This window comes from Corticium candelabrum, chromosome 6 (genome assembly GCF_963422355.1).
Source record: "Corticium candelabrum chromosome 6, ooCorCand1.1, whole genome shotgun sequence".
Taxonomy (NCBI): domain Eukaryota; kingdom Metazoa; phylum Porifera; class Homoscleromorpha; order Homosclerophorida; family Plakinidae; genus Corticium; species Corticium candelabrum.
Genome location: NC_085090.1, coordinates 4,684,415 through 4,702,671, shown reverse-complemented (window position 1 = coordinate 4,702,671; position 18,257 = coordinate 4,684,415). Strand labels below are relative to the sequence as shown.

The 18,257-nt window shown below is 42.8% G+C and overlaps 2 protein-coding genes across 2 annotated transcripts; both read left to right on the top strand.

Moving 5' to 3' along the window:
• Positions 1–9,665, top strand: LOC134180799 (multiple epidermal growth factor-like domains protein 6). The gene is made up of 8 exons (XM_062647985.1): positions 1–161; positions 242–271; positions 833–916; positions 5,305–5,403; positions 5,471–5,571; positions 5,632–5,727; positions 5,798–5,896; positions 9,418–9,665. Exons 1-8 carry the CDS (start codon positions 1–3, stop codon positions 9,663–9,665), a joined length of 918 nt encoding a protein of 305 aa, XP_062503969.1.
• A 6,637-nt stretch (positions 9,666–16,302) lies between these two features.
• Positions 16,303–17,241, top strand: LOC134180798 (uncharacterized protein K02A2.6-like). Its single transcript, XM_062647984.1, has one exon. It carries the CDS (start codon positions 16,303–16,305, stop codon positions 17,239–17,241), a length of 939 nt encoding a protein of 312 aa, XP_062503968.1.
• Positions 17,242–18,257: the final 1,016 nt, after the last annotated feature.

Here is an 18,257-nt window from a genome sequence, read left to right as displayed (position 1 = left end):
ATGTACAAACTCGTAGTTGCCCTCCTGGATTTATCGGTGACCGCTGCAAAAAGACATTTGCTGCAAATTCTTACAGTTTGGGATGCAACAAAACCTGCAGTTGTGTCAACGGCAGAAAGTGTAACCCCGTCAACGGCACGTGAGCTTGTGTTGGGCATTGGGTTTGTGTAAATTGTGAAAACCGTGAGCAAAAATGATTGGCAATTAAAATTTGTAACTAATTGTTTTATGGCTGTTGTAGTATGCTCAGACGACTGGGAAGTCGGAATGGGTCTGCTTGCATAGCATGTCCTTGTCAATGAGCAAACAGCCAATGGTATGTGACTGTATATTGCTATCTATTACCTTCTTGTCAACAAATAGATTTTTTCCATTGTCTGTCTTACTGATATGTGTTGGACAACAGTACATGCAGACAGGTACATATACATCTACTTACTCGCTCATGCACACGCCCGTACCCACCCACTCCCACTCTCCCACCATCACATACTTACACTCACGCACCCAAACGCACCCGCACACACATTCGCTTACAAACAGTGACACAGACAGGTCCCGACCTCGAAACTTTGCTAATAGCCGGCCACTGTAGACTTCAGCATCGCAGAAGAAGTTTTGGCGAGAAAGTGCCGACATTTGCTTATGACAGGTCAATATTCAGTGGTATCAATCCATCTGTTCTTTGGACCATGCTGAAGACGTTGCATATTATGTAACTTGCTTCTCAGCAACCACTTTTGTGGACGAAAGACGATTACTCGTTTTAAGTAAGCAAGCCACTGTAATCTCTGATATTGAATTTGACGTTCAATTGGTTCTTCATTGGCAGATTTCATGTTGATGGTATTTCCTATCTTGTTCAGTCTTGTTACACCCAAGACAAATGTACGTACTACAGCGCATATGAAGAGAGGTCAGTCTTCGAACACACACACACACACACACACACACACACACACACACACACACACACACACACACACACACACACACACACACACACACAGTCATGCTCGTCGTTCACAGCTGGTAGTCTCTAGCTAAATCATTGAAATATAACGCTTTTGTTGTTGAGAGGTCTGGAGAGGCGCATTGGTAGTGTGTGTGTGTGTGTGTGTGTGTGTGTGTGTGTGTGTGTGTGTGTGTGTGTGTGTGTGTGTGTGTGTGTGTGTGTGTGTGTGTGTGTGTGTGTGTGATTGTGAGTGTGCATGAGTGCATCTGTAGCTCAACTTGTTACATTTGGAAACATTAGGGATCTTTGGGTCGTGGATCCAAGTACTGATGGCAGGGCACATGCAAGCGTAATTTCCTTAGGCCAAGAACTCGCACGCAATTGCTTCTCTCGACTCATGAGTATAAATGAGTACCTCAGCATTGACCAAGGGTGGTAGGACCGCTGGCTTAGCAGTAACATCCTGCAGCAGTGCATGGACCTTGGTGTCTGGTCCCAGAGCTGCGCCATTGTCAATGCCTTTCGCCAAGCGCCATATGGATTGTCAGCGCTGGCCCTAAGCCTTATGGAGACCTTATCTGTCTTTAATTAATCTAGAGACAAGGGGAGGAATCTTCGCAACTGATAGAATCTATGTCGAACGACATGCATGACTCAACAATTGTAAGTATATATAGATATTTTCTGAATACAGTTGCGTGAGATTGCTTACTTTTTGCCTTGGACAGATGCTTTGGCTATCTGCCTTGTAGCTGCAATTAATCCCGGATAAGGGGAAAGTCCCGGACGCTGTAGTATTTTGTTTTGATCTCAGAACGTTTCAAGACCTACTGTGCAGAGAGAAGTAGTTCTATTTTTAGGAAAGCCGTAGTTTAGACTAAGCCAGTAGTTTTTCAGCTATAGGTAGATCTAAGAGCTAGCAGACATGATGGAGAGATAGACAAGCAAACATACAAATAGCATGCATGCAGCTAGGATTTCATTTATTACAACGTGCTTCAACTTAAAATGATTATTTAATTTGTACTCTTTAGCAACAAAACTATCAAAATTATAGAAACCCTAGATCTTCAGTATATTTCAAATAATCCCAATACTAGAGATACCAGATGTCAATACTGTTTTCTTCTCTATGTTCTTCTGACTTCACACCTTGCAGTGTACTGTTTGAGTTACTTGTTGACTAGTGCTCTACACTGGTTCTCCTTTCAGGCAAATAAGTTCTTCATTCTGAGCAAAATTCTTTATAAAGAATTTGAGCTGTATACCAACCTGCTAGAAACATATAGTTGACAAATTTGACTCATGTTGCAGAAGTTGTAACATTGTGTACCTGGAAAGCAAAATCGTAAGGACAACATATATTGTATGTTTTGCTAACGTCAACTTTCCTATAATTTATTTAAAACCAAGTTTATTAGTAATGTTTCTGTAATTTATGGCATCATACTTCCTGCAATCAATGGACAATGCAATTCTGAAGTTGGACGTTCTCCATATGCATTGAGAGTCACGAAGAAAGTGACAGGTGCGATGTCAGGAAACTTGACAGATCTCATAAAAATATTGAAAGAACAATTTAAGTAGGTGATGATCTTGCCTACATTGAACAAAACAGCAGATACACGAAGTTGAATGTACAGCCTCAGTGCAGTATGCAATTTATCTGCACTGAGGTTGATGCCTCAATTGATCTCTACGTATACGTTGCTTACTTGGAATATATCGCAAATTAAAATTTGTTTCTTTTGAGTTGGAAGTAAAGGAAATCCTGTCACTTGCAACTGAAAATCCTCTAATCCTGAACTACCTGTTGAAAAATACGTTTGGAAATGTGTATTGTCAATTCTGTAAAGTGTACGTCTATTGACTATAAGCATGTTTCTTTGGTGAAGTTCTTAGTAGGAAGACTCATGCAAGAAAAAAGACGGAACTTCCTGAACTAGCACTGAGGTGACGTCAAATGCTCACTCTTTCAAAGTTTGATCTTCACAAATTGCTATGATAGTAGAAAAATTTCTTATATAGATTACGTATTGTGTACATCACCTTGTGATGCAGTAGGTCTTCTAACAAGGCAATTTGGCATTGAGCTTCCGTTCTCCTTGCCCTAACTGTTGTGGCAGCTAGAAATTAGTCTAGGACAGGAGATCCCAAGTGGAGATGCTTCTGCATGCCAGGCTGAAAGAAGAACAGAGATTCCTTAAAACCCATACAATATTGTCCAGCAGTACGGAGGCAGCAGATTCAAAATATTAGAAGACTTGCGATCACTCAAAGCAGGAAGTACAGTTGTGCCCCGTATTAATTAACAAGGAACGACTGCCAATTATTCAATTGGGCGTACACACAGCACTGTGTAGTTAGTAAGTACAATACATTTTTGAGTATATGCCGCTGTAGAATTTTTGCACGCTGGAAGAAAGTTCTTGATTCGCTTGTGTGTCTGATCGTGTAGGATACCCATTGGGAATGTGATTTCTTCGATGCCTGTTTTTTGCAATTGCAATAATTGTAAATAAGGTCTATAGGAACCTTGGTAGTTAACGTAAAAATTTAATTTGAATGTTGCTCTTTCAGCAGAATGCCTTCATTAACGATTACCCAATTCTTAAGAAACGGTTGAGACAGTAGGGGAGTGCAGGCCATTTCCCAAAAATATTAGCATTTGCAGGAAGTTGGCTGAAGTGTTGGTGTTCTACAATATGACGCTGCGTCCAGCTGCTGGAGTGACAGTTATCATCTTGTTTGTAACACTTTTCTACACGGGATACGCTCACAACCTGACTGGTTCCCACGTTTGCACTCGTCGAGATAGGTACGAATTTATGCCGTTCAAGTGCGTTGCAAATTTGCAGTTACAACTAATGTTTGATGGACATTAATAGGCTGCCTTGATTGATTCTTGTTGCATTCTGAGTTGCACCGCCCAGTTATTTTTGAAAGATAACGTCAGACGCCTTTCCTTACTTTGTTTCGTATATTCTATTGACTCCCAATGTCCATACATATTCCATATTACGTGAATACACTTTTGTGCGGTCGTTCAAATGATAAATTGTCATTTATGTCGATATTGAAAATTTGGCGTTTCCAAAGAGGGCATTTAATTAATACGAAAACTTTCTTGACATGCTTGAACCTTGTGCTTGTTTCTTCTAGTAGATAGATAGAGCAAAGACTGTCGCTAATTTTTGTTGAGTTTTATTGCGCTAGCTTCGGCTTTTGTGGGAGGAGAAGGTCAAGTCTGCTGCGAGAAAACGGCGTCTAACATCCTACTTTCGTTACAGAGAGCAGTTATAAGGCCTTAAAACTCACGATCCTTCTATATTTACCATTCCCTTGTACTTTTCGTGTAGTTTACTGGCAAGATAACAGAGGCAATTGATTTGGTGTAGGCGGAGCATAGCCTGGCGCATGCTCCATTCATAACACGCGTTTCCTCCGCTACAAAAGCGATGGCTGGGCTGAAAGTAGCGAAGCACGAAGTTTCACGATAAAGCCTATATTTTGAGATCAGGGTGTATTTCCGTTAGATTTCAGTTTAGTTAATTGCATGCAGAGCAGTAACATGGGTGACCACGGAGATGCGTGACCACTTCGGCAGTTATAAGGCGTGTCCGATCGGGTTTAGGTAGTGCTCTTAGAAGTATAAACCGGTTGTGGATGAGTTAGACACCGATGTGCGTTCTCAATTCCCTTACAAAGCAGGATGTAGTACTGGCAGTGGCTGCTATACACACACGCACGCACTCAAGCAACACACGCACGCACCCACGCACGCACGTACACACACAGCTGGGCGGGGCTAAGATTGGTGAATCGATTTCCTAAATTAGCATATGTGCTGCAATTGTGCAACGGGTAACGTCATTAGCCATCTTCTTTTTGTTGTTGAATGACGATGTTCTCTTAGCTTTGGGAAAGGAAACGCTGAGTATCATTTTGTTGATGTCATTTTTATAGGATGCGCTGGCAGTCTGACGGGTCCAAACGTCAGCACAAGTCGTGTTAGGTACGAAAGTACGGACCTCGGCAGGTCTGCAGATACGAAATCTTTTTGTAGTAGCAAGATAGGTTTGTTCGTAGTCTACAATTGCAACCTTTAGGTCATCTGGTGTCAGGGGTTTGTATAATAGCGCATATCAAGGGGCTTGACCTACTTGTAGTTCATCGTTAGTGCCATTGTCTGACGCTATTTTGTATGAGTGTGTGTTGTCACTCTAAGCTGCAATTGTGACGCAGGGGTACACATTTGCTGCTGTAGCCGCTCCCATAGCACTCGGAGAGATACGTTAGATACGTTGTACAGTTTATGGACATTTTTGATCGTGATCTAATGTGAGTAGCTTGCCTGTGTCTCGAATAAAAACTGTGGTGCAGCAATACACGGTGAAGTCCAGGACGTCCTGTTCCTTCTGGGGCTCATCTTCCTGCACAGTGATACGGTTATCTCCATACAGTTTAGCTATCTCAAATTGGTCAATGACGTCATCGTCTTCTTTCTACATGTAGCGTTCGATATACAACTGGCTACAGAACGACGTACTTCACTGTGTCCCAAACCAGCTACTTCTGTTGTCCTGGATACTCAGCCCTAGCCAACGAATGCAAACGTCAGTGCTCGTGTGATCATTAATCAGCCAGAATGGTGACTAGGAATGTGTTGATTGCAGCTGTCTGCTCGCCCACTTGCAAGAACTCGGGAACGTGCACGAGTCCGGGACGATGCCATTGCTCTTCCGGATGGACGGGATCTGGATGTACAACACGTAAGTGTACTTGCGCAATCTATAACTTTCATTTTATGCTACATGATGTCTTTGCGCATAATTGTTGAAGCTGAATGTGATACTGGCTGTGCTGCGAACGGTGGAACCTGTAAGGCTCCATTTAAGTGTCTTTGCTCTGCAGGGCTGTCTGGGCCGTCATGCCAAACAGGTTGGTGTATAATCGATTACACAAAATATATAAAATCTTAGTTACTGTATAAATTCAATAATTTTTTAAATTATATAATTTCGGATTTGTATTTGCGATGTATACCATTAATTTGCTTTTGCATGTGACATACAGTGGTGACAGATTTGGGCGGAATTGCGCTCAGAGATGCACGTGCCGGAACGAGACTTCTACAATCTTAGTATGACCTTTTGCACGAGATCGAAATCTTTTTTAGTACACACACACACACACACACACACACACACACACACACACACACACACACACACACACACACACACACACACACACACACACACACACATTTCCACAACAGCCCTAACAAAATGATGTTCCTAAGCTGATAGTCACCACAATGTAGATTAATCAAAGAGAAAACCTCTTTTGGATCTTTGTAAGAAATGTTTTGGGTCAAGCGGCATAGTGCCTACAAGCATTTCTACCACTCTTTATGTCATGTTGAGGCCCTTCGCAATCTTGATGGTCTTGCAGAAAGCTGTTCTCTTTCCTCTCTGTCGCCTCACTACCCGTGCTTCTTGTTGTCCTCTCCTCTTCTGGCAACTCGTCTTTCTCCTCTACCCCAACTGCCGTTGTTTCCGTTGGCACCGATACCAATCTGTCCGCATGCCATCTGTAGTACTATCACTCAAACAATAAGTATCGTGATCTCTATTTTCTACCACCTGCAAGGGCTCGGATAATCTTGGGTGCAAATTTGCTTTTTCTTACTGAATGTTGGACTCTCACCAAATCACCCCCCCCCCCCCCTTCAAACAATGCTCCTTAGCAGTCTGTTCTCTACCCACTCTCTCTTTTAGTTTGCGCTGTACTTGTCTAATCCTTTTGTTGTACCTTCTGTTGTTTCTCTCAAAGTAGCATTCTCTTCTTTCATATCCCCATTTACACTATCTCTGTCATTCACTTGTTTTGGTAAAATTGCATGCAAGGAAAGGCGAAATTTCCTATTTATCAACATTTCCGCTGATGATCGCCTTGTCAACGCATGAGGTGTTGCTCTGTAATTTATCAACATCCGTCTGATTGCTTCAGGAAAGAATCTGCCTTGTAACAAATGTGTTCTCAAACCTATTTCACACCTTGGTTGAACCTCTCTATTCCACCGTTTGCTTGTGGATGGTATAATGATGGTCGTATATGCTGAATACCTTTCTTTTCAAGAAATGACTCAAATTGTTCTCAAACAAATTGAGGTCCGTTATCTGTGACAACAGTAGATGGCAAGCCCTAACGAACGAAAAGGTCTTCCAAAATTCAATAATTCGATTAGTTTCAGTATGACTAGTGGGACAAATATCTGGCCATTTTGAATTCAAATCATGTATCACAAGCATATTATGGATGTGGTGCTATCTCTGTCCGCCATTTTCTCTAGCGACGACCAATGAGCATTCAGTATATAATTTGTTGCACGTGCGTTCCAATAGCTCCGCCTGGTTATTTGTTTGCCAAGCAATCGTCAGTTGCGATGTAATTGGTTAGTCTCCGTAATTGGTTCAGACGTTTGACATCGAAAGATTTCGAATACAACCGTTATTTCTTGCGTAAACCGTTCGGCGACCTGTTTCTTGCTTCTGCGAACGGTTTTGGCCAAGCGACCGTTTTGGGAGACGTTTTCGGCGTAAAAGACTCAAACGGAGCAGACTTGCCCACCGTGATTCACGTTTTCTTACTCGTAACAGGGCCGGATCCAGGAATTTTTGAAAGAGGAGTTCACCTGGTAGCAGTTATTTATAGCATTACTAATTTTCTCTTTTCTAATGAAATTATATAAAATTGTTGAACCACGCCAATTGGAAAAGAGGGGGTTGAAACCCCCTGAATTCCCCATCTGGATCCGGCCGTGCGTAATCCGTTCGATTATGGGCTTGACTTTGTCTGTAGGTTGATTAAAAACCTTATTGAGAGAATAGAGGAGTTTTGGGGACGTCTTCGACTGATAATGAGCTACATGAAGCGGTCTGGTTCGTCTCGCGGCGAATTCACGGCGTGACATTGGACTAGATTGCTAAATTGTTGTATTTGAGATGGTTCTTGGTACTACTAATAAGGTAAGAAGCACGTAGAAACATGTGAAATGTGTTGAGGATGTTGGCTGTCTAGCTAGATTGCAGTATAGAGCAGTTTAGAGCAGCAAGATGTTGGTAATTAGTCATATAGTTGCCATGAAACGTCCCCTCTAGCGACATGTTCTTGCAAATTTCTGAACAACGCTCTTGCAAACAGCCACGAAATTCAGCACAGAACTACATTTCCATACACGTAACAAAGTTTAGGAGCTATTTTTCACATCTCAGACCGTCCCCTTCTACAATCACCCCGTAAGTGTTAGAGTCACTTAGCTACATTTGTCTAAAAAATTTATTTTGCGTCCGTTTGGCAATCTGTCATCTACAAATGTCTTCAAATACAACGTTCCAACATACAGCCGAGTTGCATTCGGTTTGAGCAAAGTTGGTGATCGACATGCAATAGGACAATGGCTACCTCAGAAGCCTAGAAACGTGTAGTTTTGCAAAAAAACAACGCACGAGTAGAAATTTGATACTTAGACATGTTCACAGCCGAAGTTTGAGCTCGAAAAGAGCGCGCAGTGAAAAACACCTTGGGGGTAATTAATGTGAGGCGTTCACACCTTCAGGCTGACAATGTCTGGCAGCGGCACTCTACCAGTTATGAGAATGGCGTACAATGCGGGCGCATCTTGCACTCTACGAGTTGTGAGAATGGCGTACAGTGGCTGGCGAGCGCACATCAAATTATGAATTTGGAGCATCTTGCCTTAGATTGACGTATTGCTACGTCTATATACGCTTTAATGGCATCGGTTTTGTAGAAACAGAACTATACGCATAAGGTAAATGTAAGAATTTTTGCACAGGCTACATATTCACAATGAGATTTATAGTTGATATTTTTGTATGCCCAATTAGTTAGTCAGGAGTACCCTATTTTTAGTGTAAATTCAAATAATTTAGGTAAAACGCAGTGTAGTCTCTAGGAGTACAAAGTTATAGCTACAGGAGTGCCTACACATTGGTGTACGTCTTTGTTGAAGTAATAGAGAAGTACTACACTGTGAGATATGCTGACAAGATTTAATCAAAATGTAATATGTTAAGTTAGATTGGCAGATAGAATAAGATTGACGTAAAGCGAAACATACGTAAAGATTCTTGAGTAATAGCAACTGATTCCAGAATTACTTTGCTTACATTGATTGGGCTAAACACCAGTCCATACATGTAAAAATCAGATCTCTTGGGCTTTAGGAATTAAAAACTATTCTTAAATTTCTGAAACTACTGTTTATTATATTATAATTTTTTATTATTGGTCTAGACTTGTTGCTCTTACTAATACCAATGCTCTTGAGATTTTGTGTTTCCGTGAAAGGCATTCCTTTTCTGTTTGATGTTGTCTTTGCCTTTTTGTATTTGTTCACTCTTCTGTATCGTAAATTTTTTACACTCTGTTAGCATGTAGTGGTGACCATTTTGGACCGAATTGTGCTCAGAGGTGCTCATGCCAAAACGCTGCTTCGTGTGAACCAGTTACAGGAGCATGTAACTGCGCGGCTGGATGGCAGGGAATGAACTGCGATAAGGCGTGTCCAACAGGAACATATGGTCTTGGGTGCCTTCCTTGCAAGTGCCAGAATGGAGCATCATGTGACCACGTCACTGGAAGTTGCACTTGTCCTACTGGATATTACGGAAAATCGTGAGTAAAGCAATTCTACTTTATATTCATTACGCAATAGCAATTTTGTTTTAGATGTGAGCATATCTGTACCGAGTGGACGTTCGGTCACGATTGCAGGCACTCTTGTCTCTGCAAAAGATCGAACACTATCAGCTGCAGTCACGTCAGCGGTCGTTGTGAATGTCGTCACGGTTGGAGAGGTGCGATTTGCACGGACCCATGCCCGCTCGGTCTCCATGGGCCCAACTGCAAATTCACCTGTACATGCCAGAACGGCGGAACATGTGATCCATATACTGGAAATTGCAGGTAAAACTAATGCTATTTCCTCGCATACATGCATTCACTAGGCTCGCGAAGCTAGACTCCCGCAACGTGTCATGCTTGGTATAACATGGCTGTAGGGTCTGGCTAAGCGAGACTCGCAGATGTCTTGCAAATACGACTCTGAGATGGTTTAATATATGTATAGCTGTTCGTCTGGCTTTGTCGGTGAGAACTGTCAAGAGACAAGTAATGTGCCGGCCATTTATACACGTAGAAACATTTACATCTATAAAACTATCTGCTTTAAATTTTCAGGAGGATCGAAGGATGAGCAGTCAAAGAGAAACAACTCTTCTGCTACATGGGCAGGTGTTGGATGCCTGAGTATTGTGATCTTGTCTGTAATATCGGTGATCGTATTGGTACGAAAAAGGCGTTCGTACAACATGAGGTACAGAAGAGACTGCCAAACTTAAATAAACATAGCTACATGATGGTGATAGGTTGAGTGCAGTAACGTTTGAGTTTTCAAGAGTGTTTGTTGAATTTGTGTAACAAATGTCTAATTTATTATAATTGTTTTCATATATTCTCAAATTTATGTTTTTATTGTCTATTAGACCAGTAGTACGTATATTAATTTTTTAATTTAATTATCTAGTTATGGAATTGCTTATTAAGTATTTTGATATTTTCCTTTTAGTTAATTGATTAACTATACTAATAGATGTTTAGAGTGACTAACTCTACTGTCTGTTCCCCATAAGCGTGAACTCGGAGTGAGTAATAAAGTAGAGGTCACACCAGGTGTGCTTATTAGAGCACTAAAAGCTGCTCCAGTTGGACCATATTATACCAATTATCTTAAATGGTTCCAGTTGCTGATCTGTTGGTCTTACAAGATAATTGGATAATAGCCATTGCTCCACCCGTTTGTGTTTGATATGCACAAGTATTATCCTTCCGTTTCGTTTACAGGAAAGGCCTAGATAATTGATAAACAGAAATTTCAGACCTAGCGGTTTCTAACGATACCGAGATCATCGCGAAAGTCCACTAAACAGCAGAGATATTGATAATTTTCAAAGTTCACACTTATGGGGAACAGACAGTAGTGTTATACTAGTACTCAGTATAGATGCTCCATGTTCTTACGTATAGCTCTTTAGCTATTCGATGTTAGTATACTTCAGAAATGAGTAGTCGATGATGTATGTTATGCTTACGATATTCTATAATGTATCAGAGCTGCATGATGAAATGCATGGACACATTATCATTTTATAACGGTTTACATTTAAAATTATTGTTTGTTGACAATTATGACTATGGCCCTTACATCAACTGGAATGGAACAGTATATTTCAATGTGCAATAACGCTTGGCTACTAGACTAGAAACAAGACTTGAGGGGTTGGAACTGATGCAGATCTCCCGCACTCTGCAGTAGTGACTGGGTACAGAATGTATAGGTAATGCTAATCTATTTGGGCTTCCCGAGTAAACTGGCAATATGTCAGGATAAACCTGCATCAAGCAAATTATATAGTTTAGGCACACGACTGCAGCTTAACTTAAAACTGACTACGTCTTGTCAATTTGACATTCTAGGAACAACGGGCAGCAGAACACCTCGTCATCAGAGCAGAACTATGTGAATCCTTGTTACGAGTCTTCCTAGTGCGTCTGGATGATGAGCGATGAATGGTGGACAATTCGATTGGTGTTTTGTGTCACTGCTGATTTATGCGCGCATTTTGCCTTGTAGAACATGAATTTTTTACACGAATTATGTACTTTTGCTACGCTGCATTTTTCTAAGTGATTATTCATAACGGTGTGAATAGTCTTTTTGCTCGTCGTTCACAGCTGGATTGCCTATATAGCATTGAAATAAACGCTTTTGTTGCTGAGAGGTCTGGAGATCGAGGCGCATTGGATAGTGTATGGATAGTGTGTGTGTGTGTGTGTGTGTGTGTGTGTGTGTGTGTGTGTGTGTGTGTGTGTGTGTGTGTGTGTGTGTGTGTGTACGCACGTACTTGACTGGCCCGCCAATTCTCTCGACTTAATTAATCCCGATAGAAAGTTTGTGTAGCTGGAAAAAACGACAAATTGAGAAAAGACGTTCGTCAACGCAATACGAATTGGAAGAAGCAATAACAAACGCTTGGGAATCACTCACCGCTATTAAAATAAAAAATTTTTTACTCACTATCCTAATCGATTAGATGAGTGCATTAGAAATGGAGGTGGTCGCACAAAATACTAAATATATGGTTGATACTTGAGGTCTTATCTGCGCAGTTCCCGCTCAGACATTACCTCTACCTAGCAAAGAATGACCGCACCCTGTCTATTCTTTGCCCTAAACACCCGACATGTTAGTGGCTAAAAATGACTTGACTGCCATGGCCACCGGATGCACTCCGGAGTTGTTTCAATAACTAGTTGTAGGGTATCCGTAGGCGCTTCGCGTTTGTGAGTAACACGTCCAACGAAATTTTCAGATTGTCTGCTGAATGAAACGCCGAGTCCTAGCTATACAATACGCATTCGTTCAAACCCTGTCATGGAAGTAAACATGCAAACTTCTTAGTTGTGACAGTAGTGACTCTATTAGTTCAAGACTTCGAGCATGCGTAGTAGAATGTATGCTAAAGCGCTATTCAGCGAGTAACTTAGCTGTGTTGAGTTGCGGTACGAGACCTCATAATACAACCGAAAGCATTACATGGTGTCAGGATGGAACGTATCAAGCCACAAGAAGTAATGTTGTTTTGCGACCGCAACCTCTCTGAAACGTGGCGCAAGTGTGAACAGCAATTCCGTTTTTACTTTCAGGTGTCTGAGTTAGACAAAACGCCACCCGCCACGCAGACGGCCATATTTCTTCATGTGGCTGGGCCTGAATCCCAACAGATCGACCAGACGTTCGTGCTCCCGCCACAGGAAGCAGAGCAACCTGATTCTAGACAGGATTTCAACGCTGTACTCCAGCAATTCAAGACATATTGCAACCCCAGGCGCAACACTGTATACGAGAGACACAGATTCTGGTCGAAAGACCAGTTAGAAGGTGAGGCGGTAGATCAATGGGTTACCGAAATGAAAGTAAAAGCGGCGTTGTGCGAATTCAGTGACCAACGCGATCTTGTTATGCGCAATAAGATCGTGTTTGGAGTCAGCGACGAACGCGCGAAAGAGAGATTATTGCGAGAATCAGACCTTACTTTGCAGAAAGCGTTGGATATATGCAGAGCAGCAGAAGCAACAAAAGAGCAGGTGCAAGCTATGAACAAAGAGGCGATGAAAGTACTTATATGCGACGTTCAAGGTACACAGAAGCAGCGACGCAAGGAGCCAGACACTATGCCCAATCTGAGCTCGAGGATTCACGATAGTGGCAAGTCATCCAAGAAGAGGCAAGCGGCATGAAAGTATTGCGGTGGCTTTCACCCACCTCGACAGTGCCCCGCCTACGGAAAGACGTGTTCAGGATGTCACAAGAGAAACCATCTGGCCAAAGTCTGTCTGCAATCGGCCAGGCAAATTAGGCAGGTCGAATGCCAGGTCGAGGATGCAGATGAAGCAAGCAGCGACGAGAACGAAGAGCTGCTGATGTCACGTATATTCATAGGACATATACGGGACACGGCAGAAGGGACGGAACGCCTTGATCTGGAGCGTGCGCAGATTGATTTTAAGCTGGACACCTGGGCCCAAGCAATCACCTTGCCTTTTAAGGTGTACAGAGTTCTTAAGACAAATTGCAGTCCACCAGCAAGATTCTTACAGGAATTTGTGGTGGTCAAATCATACTCAGAGGCACAACTCAAGTTAGTTGTTTAGTCAGCAGAAGCAAGGCGAGCTGCAGAAAGAGGCTCACGTTTTATGTTATCAACGAAAACCTAGCTATCCTTGGAAGAGCAGCATGTGAGGACTTGGATCTCATCAAGCGTGTTGACAATGTGGTGTCTGTGGATATACAACCAGGTCACACCAGGCAACAACTCATCGAGCAGAACAAGGTTGTGTTTAAAGGAATAGGAGAGTATGACTAAGAGTATGACATCCAGCTTCAAGCAGACGCTATTCCGGTGGTACTGCATCTGCGAGTCATACCATATGCAAAGAGAATCAAACTGCAACAGACGTTGGCAAAACTGCAGCAACAAGGTATTATAGAAGACGTTGAGGGCCCGACTGACTGGCTTCACAATCTCGTGATAACAGAAATAAAGAATGGGAACATGAGGATCTGTCTGGATCCCACACCCATCAACAAAGTTGTAGTAGAGTAAGGGACAATGGGACTACCCCTAGTAGTCATTAACATATATATATATATATATATATATATATATATATATATATATATACATACATAGACTATGACACTATATAGTACTTTGTGTAGTCTAGTATTGTATTGCGCACACACTGTAAGCGAGCTGCAACAGAACAATAATATAGTCGGTAACGACGCAACAGTGGCGACGAGGATGGCGAGTGCAGCCGCGAATTTGAAACACGGGTTGTTGGGCGAATTCCGAGCAGGAGTAGAAAACATCGACGACTACAATGAAAGGTTCGAGCTTTACTGCCTGCCAAACGCAGTAGCGATGGCAGACGAGCACGTAGCTCGTAAGAAGGCAATCTTTCTAACGTCTGTGGGTGCATCGACCTACAGTTTGTTGCGGACCTTGGTACGACCTCGCCAACCGCAAGATTTGGAGCTTGATGATATCATTTAGCAACTGAGAAATCACTGCGAGCCAAAGAAGACTGTCATAACCGAGCGATTCCGTTATTACAAGAGACAAAAGAAAGAAGGTGAGACTGTTACGGTGTTCTTGTCAGAATTGCGTCGTCTAGCTAAACACTGTGAGTTCGGAGACAAGTTGTCAGTTGCGTTGAGGGACCAATTCGTGTGTGGATTACTAGTAGAAGCCCTACCGCAGAAACTTCTAGCGGAAGCTGACTTAACACTCGAGAAAGCTGTACGAATAGCGCAAGCTTTTGAATCGGCAAGACAAGTAACGATAGCTTTGCGAGGAGACAGGCGCAGACACGGATCAACAACAGACCACGAGACGGCATTTAGCATGCAAAGTAGTAGTAGTGGGAGGTCAAAGACAACACAGTCTGAGATGACATACTTAGGTCACAGGGTAGATCACGAAGGTCTGAAGCCTACAGAAGACAAGGTCAAGGCTATCAGGGAAGCACCTGAGCCAAGACATGTGACTGAGTTGAAGGCATTTCTGGGGCTGTTGAACTATTACAGCCATTTTCTTACCGAATCTGTCGAATACTCTACAAGCATTGTATGAGTTACGTCAAAAAGGAAGACAGTGGAGATGGACAAGGAAACACAGGGCCGCATTCAATGCAGCAAAGAACAAGTTATTACATTCTGGGTTTCTTACGCACTATGATTTGTCTCGAACAGTCAACCTCAAATGTGACGCATCCCCATATGGAATAGGAGCCTGTTTGAGTAACGAGTTTGAGGATGGATTGGAGAGACCAGTGGCATTTGCTTCACGGACAATGTCATCAGCAGAAAAGGGCTACGCCCAAATAGAGCGTGAAGCACGCACTGGCAATCATTTTCGGCGTTCGTCATTTCCACGAGTTCCTCATTGGTCGAAGATTTACACTAGTGACAGATCACAAACCTTTGTTCAAAATTCTGGGACCTAAACAGGGCATCCCAGCGTTAGCAGCAGCAAGGCTGCAGAGGTAGGCACTAATTTTAAGTGCATATGAGTACAACCTGGAGTATATGGCTGGAGAGGAGAATAAGGAAGCAGATATGCTGTCCCGACTGCCAATGGAGGTGAATGTCATAGACCCTAACCGGGAATTGTACCATGTGGATTGCTGTAAAAATCAACCTGTAACAGCAGCAGAAGTAGCACAAGTGACTAAAGCAGATCCAATTTTGAGACGGGCATACCAGTATACGTTGTCTGGATGGAACTGGAAAAGTCACATGGATCCAAGGTTACAACCCTACTCACGACGGTCAGATAAACTTAGCGTTGAAGAGAGCTGTTTACTTTGGGGAACACGTGTGATAATACCGCAAACATTACAGTCAAGAGTTCTAGCAGATCTTCACGAAAATCACCTGGATTCAAATCGAATGAAAGCATTAGCTAGATCGTATATCTGGTGGCCGAGTTTGGACATGACGTTTGGAAGAATTGTGCAAGAAATGTGAAATTTGCCAAAGTCAGAGGAAGAAACCGCCTGCTGGTATTCCTCATCCATGTATGTATCTCACAGCACCTTGGGAGAGAGTTCACGCGGATTTCGCAGAGTTGTAAGGTCAACATTATCTTATTATTATTAACGCTTTTACGAAATGGTTGGAAGTGCATGAAATGGGCACTAGTACAACGGCTAGTAGGACAATAGAGGTGGTGAGGCGAGTTTTTAGTTTTCATGGCATTCCAGGACGATTGGTGACAGATAATGGTCCACAATTCAGGTCAGTAGAATTTCAGGATTTCATGATAGGAAATGGTGTCAAAGACCAACTCACCCCTCCGTATCACCCATCGAGCAATGGACAAGCAGAACGAGCAGTTCAAATCTTCAAGAGATCTATGGAGGCACGACCTAGAGGACGCACTATTCGACATCAAATATCTATATTACTGCTGCAGTATAGGTCGACTCCAAATACCTCAACGAGAAAAACGCCATCCGAATTGCTAATGAAGAGAGTCTTACGAACAAGACTAAGTCTTGTTAAACCTACAGTTGGAGGAGAGATTCGAGACAGACAGGAGAGCCAAACAGAAGCTGCATCCAGAAATCGTGAGATGTTACCTGAAGAATCAGTAGCAGTATGGAACCCAAGACAAGATAGTCGGGGACGGTGGCTCTCTGGAACAGTAGTCCAGAAACTGGGACCGAGTAACTATTTTGTAAATGTGAATGGTCAGGCTAGGTATGTTCATGTAGACCATATATTACATCGTGATATCAGAAGTTTTCCACAGGATGTACATCAGGAGCAAACTTCCAATACTCATGATAGTACGGCGACTATGATTCCATCACAAGCTGGAAATTATTCCGAAGTGAATGCTGAGAAGACAATCTCATCAACGGACTCTACCGGGGAAAACTCAGTACCAACTACTCCTAGCCACCCTGAGTTAACAGAGACACAGTCTGAAGAGACTGATAACATGCCAACAAAGAAACCAATTGAGAAGTCAACAGAGAGAGAAAATCGACGATATCCCACAAGGAACAATAGAAGACCCCAGGAGATATCGAGAGATTTAGTGGAAGGGAGTGTAGTAGAGTAAGCGACTATGGGACTACACCTAGTAGTCATTAACATATATATAGACTATGACACTATATAGTACTTTGTGTAGTCTGGTATTGTATTGCGTACACACTGTAAGCGAGCTGCAACAGAACAATAATATAGTCAGCAACGACGCAACAAAAGTCATCAAAAGGGAGAGACACCAAATACCAACAATGGCAGGTGTCCAAGCCCAACTGGTTGGCAAAGCGGTATTCACAGTAGTCGACATGAAGAATGCCTTCTGCCACGTCAAATTGTCTAACGAGTCAGCGAGGATGTGTGCATTCAGCACCCCATGGGGTAGAAAGTGCTTCACAAGGATGCCGTTTGAACTGGCTTCTGCCAGTGAAGTGCTGCAAGAAGGGGACGATCGCACATTTGGGACATCCCAAACGTTTACATGATTGCGGATGACTTGATTGTGGCAGGCAAGACGAAAGAGGAACATGACAAAGCCCTCGCTCAGGTGTTACAACGAGCAAGAGAAAGGAATGTGCGATTCAGTCTCCAGAAGCTACAGTACAAGGTTCGCCAAGTGAAGTATATTGGTCACATTCTTAGTCAACAGGGACAGCGACTGGATCCGGAAAAGACTGAGGCAATTGCGGGTATGCCAAAGCCCCAAGACAAGCAAGCTGTGCAGCGACTGCTAGGCATGTTAAGTTCTTGGCCCCCTATATTCCAGCGGATTCCGATATCACAGCCCCACTCAGAGATTTGATGAAGGACGGAAGCAAGTGGAAATGGGATACACAGCATGATGCAGGCACTTGCTAGTGATCCAGTGCTTGCATTCTGTGATCCTGAGCAACCGGTCACAGTGCAAGCGGACGCGTCACAGAGTGGCTTAGGGGCATGTCTCATGCAGCAAGGCAAGCCAGTAGCGTACGCATCACGGACACTCACAACTGCTGAAAGAGCTCTCCCACAAGTAGAGAAAGAAATGCTCGCTGTCACCTACGGATGCAAGAAATTTTACCCTTATATATATATATATATATATATATA